The following is a 9213-nucleotide window of genomic DNA, read 5'->3' as shown; positions in this document are numbered from 1 at the left end:
AGTACTTTTTTACAGTAAATTATTTTAAAATAAGTGTAATAACATCAATTTACAGAGTTTTTGAGGATGTTGGTGGTTTTCATTGCTATAGCTTCAGTATTGTTGAGATGCGGATGTATCTCGTTGCCCCAAATTTAAAAAGACTAAATAAAAATGACATAGTGGACACTGTTATTTTGGTGAGTAAATCCCACATTTACACATAAACCCTACTTTACTATGTTTCACAGATTTTGTGAGAATATTTCAAAGTTTACTTAAGAACAACTAAGTACAACCCTAATTCTAGAAAAGTTGGGACATTTTGTAAAATGATAAAATCTGTGATTTGTTCATTCTATTTTACATTTATTTAATTGACAAAAGTACAAGATTTCCAAAGTTTTCATTGACCAACTTAAATGTATTTTGTAAATATAAACATTTATTTAGAAAGTATTTATTGATTGATTGATTTGAAGTATGCATCCCACTCCAAAAAAAGTTGGGACAGAGGCAAAATACAAGTGAAAAGGTTATAGAATAACCAAATAAACTGCTTTGAAACACAGCAAGCAGGTGAATTGGTAATAGGTGAGGGTGTCATGTTTGGCTATAAATGGAGCTTCTCAGTCTTCGCAACCAAAGCTGGATGAAAATTTGTTTATATTAACAAAATAAAACTAAGTTGGCCAGTAAAAAATTGGATTTTTTTCTTTGTACTTAAGTCAATTAAATAAAGGTTAAAGAGAACAAATGACATATTCTTACTCACTAAAAAATGTTGGGTTAAAAATAACCCAACTAGTAACCCAACTATGGGTTGGTATAGCACCTTCCCATCTATGGGTTATTTTAACCCAATGAATTGGGTTAAAATCCAGTTGGGTTAAAAATAACCCAATAGTTGAGTTAATTATTTAGATTCATTTATATCAGTTTTTATTTATTTATTTATTTATTTTTTAATAAAAATACACTATAACACTACTTTGTTTTCAAATAAATATTTTGTTTATTTAAATATGCAAATTTTTTTTTACAAATATATTTTTAAATGTAAAACAGTCATACTGCAAATGTTTACAAAATAAGTGTACAAGAATGTGAAAATATAATACATTCAGAACACAAATATGCAAACACAACTGACATATTTTCAAGATGTACACTGAATTCAAAACCAACAAATGTGACTGGTCCACAAAACCTGTCATAAGGGTCGAGTTTTTTGTATTTAAATGTAAACATCATCTGAAAGCTCAATAAATAAGCTTTCTATTAATATGTGGTTTGATAGGATAGAACAACTATTTGAAAATCTGGAATCTGAGGGTGCAAAAAAAAATCTAAATATTGAGAAAATTGTCTTTAAAGTTGTCCAAATGAAGTTATTAGCAATACATTACTAATAAGAAATTCAGTTTCGATATACCTATGAGATTTACAAAATATCTTCATGGAACATGATCTTTACTTAATATTCTAATGATTTTTGGCATGAAAGAAAATTTGATCATTTTGACCCATACAATGCAATTTTGGCTATTTCTACAAATGTACCCATGATACTTATGACCGGTTTTGTTGTCCAGGGTCATAAATGTGTATCAATTCATATTTATTTATATCAACACATACACAAATGTGCACAAATAAAACAAACATAACATACAAACCTTTATCAATAAAACAAAAATAAAAAATCATAAACACAAGTAATAATAATAATAATAAAACAAAGTAAATCTGCTGGCTGCTGGACTTGCTGATAATCAGCAACATAAAAAGTTTTACAGATCAATAAATACAAAGTTTCTAAGGAAGAGGTAATGTGTTGAAAGAACTCCTGGAATATTAAAGACAGTGTGCTGCAAATGGGTGCAGAGGAGCTTTGGGTAGTTGATGTCATACATGTAGAAATGTTTGAAACACAGATCCACTGCTTGTAGTAAGGTCTTCTGTTCCACTGCTTCACCGTTGAAAATGCTAAAAACTTGGGAGGAGTTCTTGGAGTTAGTGCAGCAATGCTGGTGTCATCCGGTCGCATAAAACTTCCTTCATTGACTCCTTCCTCTGTGATAAGATGAAGCAGAAGAAGAAACATTTTACAGATAAACTAGAAACATTTTTTCATAATTGTTGGAAAACCTACACTACTAATCAGAAGTTTTTGAACAGTAAGATTTTTTTAAAGTTTTTTAAAGAATTCTTTTCTACTCACTAAGCCTGTATTTATTTGATCCAAAATACAGTAAAAGCAGTAATATTGTGAAATATTTTTACTATTTTAAATAACTGCTTTCTATTTTAAAAGCTTTGAAAAGACTGGACAATTACATTTTAAAATATATTCAAATAGAAAGCAGTTATTTTAAATGCTGTATTGGATCCCCTGAAATGCTGGATCAAATAAATGTAGGCTTAGAGAGAAGGGAATTCTTTAAAAACATTAAAAATCTTGCTGTCCAAAAACTTTTGACTGGTAATGTATATGGATCACTAATATAAATAGTTTACTTACCTTGAAATATTTCAGTTAATTGGCATGTGTATGTTTAATGTATGAGATTCCACTGTTGTAGTTTTCCCTTCACTGAAGAACCCAATGTCTAAAAATAAGTATAAACCACTGATCTATAATAGACATAGTATAATAGTCATTATATATAGATCAGTGGTATAAACACATTTAGTACACATTTAAAAAAAAAACCATGCAAATCTGTCATAGCTTTATATGAGAAATGGCTGTAAGTAGAGGCGATTCTAATATATGCATAACAATATTCAATGTAAATAAACCATAAAAACAAATTTAGTGTTATTACAATTAGTGCTCCAAACAACTGACGCTTGCCCTGTTTTGACCAGCAGGCGTCGCCGTTGTGTCACGAACGATTGGAAGCAGTGAATCATTTTGCGAAGCAATTCGTTTAATTGATTCGAAACTTTGAAAAGCTTCGTTTCTCCCATCACGTCTTTCTTTTGGGAAAATGTGATTATTTTTAGACTTTTCTAACAGAGAATTAACTGAATTTGAGCGCATCTCTCTGAGCTGCCGCTGAGCTAACGTTACATACTGGACCGAAGCTGAATGGTCCGTGCGGCGCGGTTCAAATCAACACCAATGTCTCATTTAGCATTAGCCATTTCCCATTTAAAGTTAAATGTGATAATCATTAGTACGACCAAACAAACTGTAGTCAGAAACCGTACGTCTAGAACCCTTCATCAGCTGTAAAATAATACTAAACCTGTAGTAATGGTAGACGGTGATTTCAGTAACATAAGTAACGTTAGTCCTATATACATTTCACCATACATTATTAACTTTAGGTTACTGTAATACATCTCTAAACAGTTACAACTTTCTGCTAAGTTTAATTTACTTTATTACTGCTAGCGGCCTAACTGGGACAGCTAAGGTAACGTTAACGTTAAGTTATTCGTTTACAATGGAGCTCATTCTCTGCAGTAACGTTACAATACACTGACTAAAGGAAACTACAACTTCGTTAAAAAAAACAAACATACAACAACAACAGTTCAATTTTGAAGTGCATTTCACGTTCTTCGTATAAGTATAATGTTATAAGAGTTATCAAAACCCTATTACTCACCTCATACTGATGCAGCAGCAGCTTCTTCTGTTGTCAGTCACCGTCGTCCGTTAAAATTTGAACTGTTGCCGCGGGAACCAATTAAACCCAACGCTGGGTTATTATTAAAAACAACCCAACGATGTTTAAAAAATAACCCAACGTTTTAGAAAATAACCCAACACAGTGACCCAATATGTGTAACCCATCTATTGGGTTAAAAAAAAATAACCCAGCTATTTTTACTGTGTAATTTTATGGCATTTCACAAAATGCCCCAACTTTTAATTGGGGTTGTAGAAAGATGGGAAACATGTGCTCCTCATTTTCAAAATAGTTACTTTTTTAGTGCTGTCCTGATTTATATATTTGTTATAGTCAATTAAATTTCAAATCTTTTTTTTTTTTTTTTTTTTTATTGTCAGTGTGTTGTGCCAGCTATAATAATAATAAGAAATGTTTCTTAAGCAACAATCAGCGTAATTTCTGTAGTAATATGCTGTGGCTTAGCATGAGAAGAAAACACATTTTAAAATGTATTCAAATAGAAAGTTTTTTTTTTTTTTTTTTTTTTTTTTTTTTTTTTTTTTTTTTTTTCTCAAAATGGTAGATTTACTGTTTTTCACTGCAGGCTGTTTTTTTTTAAACAAACAAATGCAAACTTTTTTATGAACCCATTAACAAATCATACTGACCTTTTTTAATGGTAGTGTATATTATAGGCTAAATTTTATTTATAATATATAGGCCCGTTTTGAAAGCATGTATCTTAACCCCCAAAACAGCTCATACAAAATTTTATTTATTTATTTTTTAATGTCATTGAATAGCACATGACATTCATCACATTTTTGATTTATCATTTTAAGTATCATTATCATTAGAAGCAAAAATGGAGCAAAAAAGCCACGTGGATATAAATTAGGCTATATTTGTGAGCTTTGAATAAGAATAATATATATATATAATATATGAATAATAACATAGATCCTGTTATAATCAGTCGTTCAGTAACAACTGAGCGCGAGCGCTACAGTAAACGGATGCGGCGTTCTATTTCTGCCTGCGGGATTCAACGCGCCGGCGCTACAGACAAGTTGAAAATAGATATAGAAAGTGCGTTTTGACGTATCCAGTAAAGACAGTGTTAGGATGTGGCAGACCATTTTCTTTTGCAAGTTTCAGCTCATACATCTTTGGTGTAAACTCGTCTTGACCAAACGCCCCCCTTTCAAAAATATTGCTTCCAACACCCCTGACTACAGACATGTGGAGCAGCAGGACATGTGAGCCATACATGTGCGTCACTATACATTATATTTTGGACTGGAAGATTAAAAGCGCATGCCTTCAAACCACTTATTTCCCACAAGATCACACGGGTGAAAATATCGCAGAGGCCCTCAGAGACGTAACAGCAACCTGGATGTTAAATCCAAATGGACCCGTGGCCATTACCACTGACAATGGAGCAAACATCGTCTGCGCAGTCCAAAACAACAACTGGCAGAGGATGCAGTGTTTTGGTCACAGACTACATTTGGCGATTGGTGAGTGCAATAGCCTATACCTGGTCTTACATCTGTGTGTGTGTCTGTGTGCACATATAGGTTAGTCTGCTTGGGACTTCCTATGAGTGAAATGTTTGGTTGGGTGGAAGGGGGTGTGGCATTGTTTTTAATGATTGTAAAGCACGTTGTTGTTACATTTAATATTAAGTGGTTGTAATAAAATCAAATAATCTGGTCTTTTTAAAAACAACAGTGCATTGCAGAATAATTAAATAGTACAATGTCAAAATAATAACTTCATTACAAATTAAAAAGAAACTTCATATATACTTATACGGTCACAAAATGAAGAGATAATTCATGGCTTGAGCTATTAAACTAAATTAAAAATCAGTTTATTTTATTTTTGCTTTTACTGTGTTACAGGTCATGGAATGCAAGACCCTCATATCACACGGGCCATTTCTTTGTGTAAGGAAACTGTGAGCGCATTCTCCTACACCTGGAAAAAGCGGAGGGAGCTGGCCGAAGTGCAGGCACAGATGAATTTACCAGCTCATCAGCTCAGTACGGAGTCGACCACACGGTGGGGATCACGTCTAGAAATGGTAGAACGCGTCCTTGAGCAGGAAAGGGCTCTTGCCAAAGTCCTGTCTGCTGACAAGAAAACAAGACCTCTGGTTCTTACCTGGCAAGACATAGAGGTGCTAGAGGCCATCCAAAGAGCACTGAGGCCCCTGCAGGACTTCACTGACGCTTTGTCAGGCGAGGAGTATGTGACACTCTCATACGTAAGACCTGTGCTCCACCTCTAACAGCAGCCTCCTTGCTCCTGAGGAAGGTGACAGTGAGCTAACAAAGTCCATCAAACACAACATCCTGACTTACTTAAATGAAAAGTATTCAGAGCCCTCTACCAGTGACTTGCTGGACATTGCTTCCTTTATGGACCCACGGTTTCAGGGGAAATATGTCAGCAGTGGGAAACTGGTTGCATTGAAAGAGAGGGTCATCTGCGAAGCACAGAGTTTGCTAGGTGATCAGGGGAGCTCTGCAGGTGTTGACAAAGCTGTGCCTCAGTCTGCACAAGAGAGTGCCATAGCAGGTCCTGTGCCCCCCATTGCTAAAAAGAAAAAAACACTAGCCAGCTTCTTTGTCCAAGATGCAACCCCTTACTCTTCCTCATTCACACCTCGCGAGTCCATTGCGAATGAATTGTTAAGCTATTTAAAGTCTGTGTGTTTGGAGAGTGAGGCAGATCCACTGCAATGGTGGCAGGAACATGAGGTTGCCTATCCAGCACTGAGCACACTAGCAAGAAAGTACCTCTGTGTGCCTGCCACTAGCAGTCCTTCTGAAAGGATCTTCAGCTGCAGTGGAAATATAGTTACTTGTCAAAGGGCTGCACTTAAGCCTGACACAGTAGACAGATTGGTATTCCTTGCTCAAAATATTAAAATGTAAAAGAGTTACACAAACTTGTTTTTTGGCTATTTGTTGATGGCTACAACAGAGTTCGTGCAAAGATGAGCTTGAGTTGAGTTGTTTTATTTTTGAATGAAAGAAGGCAATATGTATTATTTCTTTTATTTTACAGTTAAATTATTGTTATTTATGTAATCAGGTTTTTTTTTTTATCTTAAATGTCAAAGAAGCACTTTGTTCCTATATGCACTGCCTACTTTGAGTTGAGTTGTTTTATTTTTGAATGAAAGAAGGCAATATGTATTATTTCTTCCTTTATTGTTTTACAATATGTATACAGGGATTTTTAAAAGAAAATTCGCAGAAGCACTTTGTTCTGAACTGCCTACCTCTGAGTTTCAATAAAAAAAGACTTTGGAATTTGGCATATTTGTTTTTGCGGTAGTTTTTGGGGGGTATTTATCCTGTAATGATATCGAGATATATATCGCATATCGAGATATAGCAAAATATATCAAGATATATTTTTTGCTCCATATCGCCCAGCCCTAGATTAAAGTCACGAGTTTGAGTCTTTTGGAGTGGTTCCAGCGTAAATGATTCAATTGATTCGGTTCATCTGTTTCTCTTTTTGCATCTTCAGCCGTGTTTACACCACACTGTTTTGTTTTCTGACATTAACTGAAATGAGCAAAAGTTATGATGCTTTTTGATCTGAGTGAATTTTGCGTGAAAAGACACACTTATTAAACGCTTATATCATAAATACATTATCTTTCAATAATTCAAGCACTTTTCAAGTATCTCTTCAGGAATATTGCTATTTTCAAGGGTTTTCCAGGCCTTAAATTTCCAAAAGTCAAATTCAAGCACTTTAAGCACCTTGTTCAAACCCTAGTTAAACTACACATCCATTGAGTAAAACAACTTCTCCATCTGTCTGAATTCAGTACTTCAGACTGTCCTGCAAAAGAAAAGTATCCATAATACAAACTTTTCACTCTGTTCACAGGATGCACACTATCAGAGACCAAACAGGAACCTAAAACGAAGTACACGGGTGATTCTGTGCTTCTGTCCTGCTCATGTGAAGACCCAAACACCAAACCTAAGGACTTCAGATGGACCCATGTAGAGTCCAGTGGCACTGAAGTGTCCAATGAAACTCCACGATATAAAGACAGAGTTCACACGTTTCACAAGACGACTCCATCAAATCTGTCTGTGTTGATCTCCAATCTGACTGAAGAAGACCAGGGCACTTACAGATGCACAATTTACAACAAAAAGTCTACTGACACCAAACTCATTGTTAAAGGTGAAACCTGTGGTTAAATGAACTTTATTAACTGTTTGCTCACTAAATGAGCAGCATTATTGTGTCAGTGTTTGTCTCTTATCTCGAGTCTCTTTGTCGTTCTGCAGGCTGTGTATTAACTGAACACGACAACACCAAGATCTCATATTTAGGAGAATCAGTGGTTCTTCCATGCTCCTGTGAAGATCCCAAAACCAAACCAGAACGCTTTGAATGGAAGCGAGCAGCTGTAAATGAGACGCTGGTTTCAGACACTTACAAGATCAACGACCGATTCCAGATGATCAGAGATTCTCCTCATCATCTCTCCTTACGGATCTCAAACCTGACGGAGACTGACGGAGGACTGTATGTGTGTTCAGTCAATGGGAAACAATCCACACACGTGAATCTCACTGTTACAGGTAAAAACACCTCAGATCTGTGTGTTCAGAAACATTATCAGTGTGCAGGTCGAAACCTGAAAATCATGAGACTCTCTTTATTAGGAAAAACCCTCTTTTTTTTTTAAATTTAGTGATCAGCTGTCTTTTATTTGTGTGTGTGTGTGTGTTCAGATTTTGGAGATGTCAGCAAACCAATTTATCTGATTTATCTGATCTGTCTGGTGATGCTGCTAGTGTTCGCAACGGCTGGATGCATCTACTGGAAATGTACAAGAGGTACGAACAAACACAGTGTGGACTGTGGGAACCATCAATGATGGCTGTTTAAGAGAAAGCAAAACTAGAATGATTATGTGGAGTTGTTCTTATTTTACAGGAAAGACAGAAAGGAAAGGAAGCCAGCTGATCCAGAGCTTAGACGATGAGGTGAACTATTCACAATTGCACTTTTCATGACTAACATTTAACATATTTATAACTAGATTATGAGTGAGAGAGTGGAACGGTGTAATGTTTGTTTTTGTGATCTCAGCAGGATGATACGTACACATCTGTAGTCTACAGTCAATCTTACAGACCAAAAATCTCAGCAGATGAACACTGAAGAGGCGCCATCTGCAGAAAGATAAAACACATTTTTCACATATTCAAACACATATTTTCTCTTTCTCTCAAGCCTTCCCACATATATTGTTTTTCTATCATGATGACTCCCACTTACTTTTGCAGTTTAAATAAATGAATAATATTTTTTAATTCTTAACCTTAATGGGTAATCACAAAATTATGTCTTTACGACAGTGTAAAATTGCGTAAAGGTTCATGTGAGAGTTTCACATTTTTACATTGTCGTGTTTATTCAGTGTTATTTTAGTATGATTAAGATACTTATCGTTTTAATATTTAGAATGTTTTACTTTTTATATTTTCTGTTTTAAGTTTTAGTAATTTTGTGTTTGTTGTCATTTTTATTATAAGTTATTAGTTTATTT

At 34.8% G+C, this 9213-nt stretch overlaps 1 protein-coding gene and 1 long non-coding RNA gene across 2 annotated transcripts; one reads left to right on the top strand and one right to left on the bottom strand.

The window, feature by feature from the left end:
- Positions 1 to 1327: 1327 nt before the first annotated feature.
- On the bottom strand, positions 1328 to 3662 carry LOC127162616 (uncharacterized). The gene is made up of 3 exons (XR_007827393.1): positions 3603 to 3662; positions 2504 to 2616; positions 1328 to 2055 (listed from the first exon to the last, which is right to left on the bottom strand). It is a non-coding gene; the product is annotated as an uncharacterized LOC127162616 (long non-coding RNA).
- Positions 3663 to 6037: 2375 nt separating this feature from the next.
- On the top strand, positions 6038 to 9161 carry LOC127162617 (uncharacterized). The gene is made up of 6 exons (XM_051105412.1): positions 6038 to 6467; positions 7530 to 7835; positions 7943 to 8239; positions 8393 to 8497; positions 8598 to 8647; positions 8754 to 9161. The coding sequence occupies exons 1-6, from the start codon at positions 6038 to 6040 to the stop codon at positions 8823 to 8825; spliced, it is 1260 nt and encodes a 419-aa protein (XP_050961369.1). The 3' UTR covers positions 8826 to 9161.
- Positions 9162 to 9213: the final 52 nt, after the last annotated feature.

The sequence above is a fragment of the Labeo rohita genome, unplaced genomic scaffold, assembly GCF_022985175.1.
Source record: "Labeo rohita strain BAU-BD-2019 unplaced genomic scaffold, IGBB_LRoh.1.0 scaffold_984, whole genome shotgun sequence".
Classification (NCBI taxonomy): domain Eukaryota; kingdom Metazoa; phylum Chordata; class Actinopteri; order Cypriniformes; family Cyprinidae; genus Labeo; species Labeo rohita.
The sequence above is the reverse complement of the archived record's forward strand: the minus strand, read 5'-3'. Positions and strand labels throughout refer to the sequence as shown.

What these genes read in the sequence shown, in the direction of transcription:
- LOC127162617 (XM_051105412.1), top strand. Translation starts at nt 6,038, where the DNA reads ATGGACCCACGGTTTCAGGGGAAATATGTCAGCAGTGGGAAACTGGTT. An exon ending in CGTGAATCTCACTGTTACAG is followed by an intron (nt 8,240 to 8,392) that starts GTAAAAACACCT and finishes GTGTGTGTTCAG; the next exon opens with ATTTTGGAGATGTCAGCAAA. An exon ending in CTACTGGAAATGTACAAGAG is followed by an intron (nt 8,498 to 8,597) that starts GTACGAACAAAC and finishes CTTATTTTACAG; the next exon opens with GAAAGACAGAAAGGAAAGGA.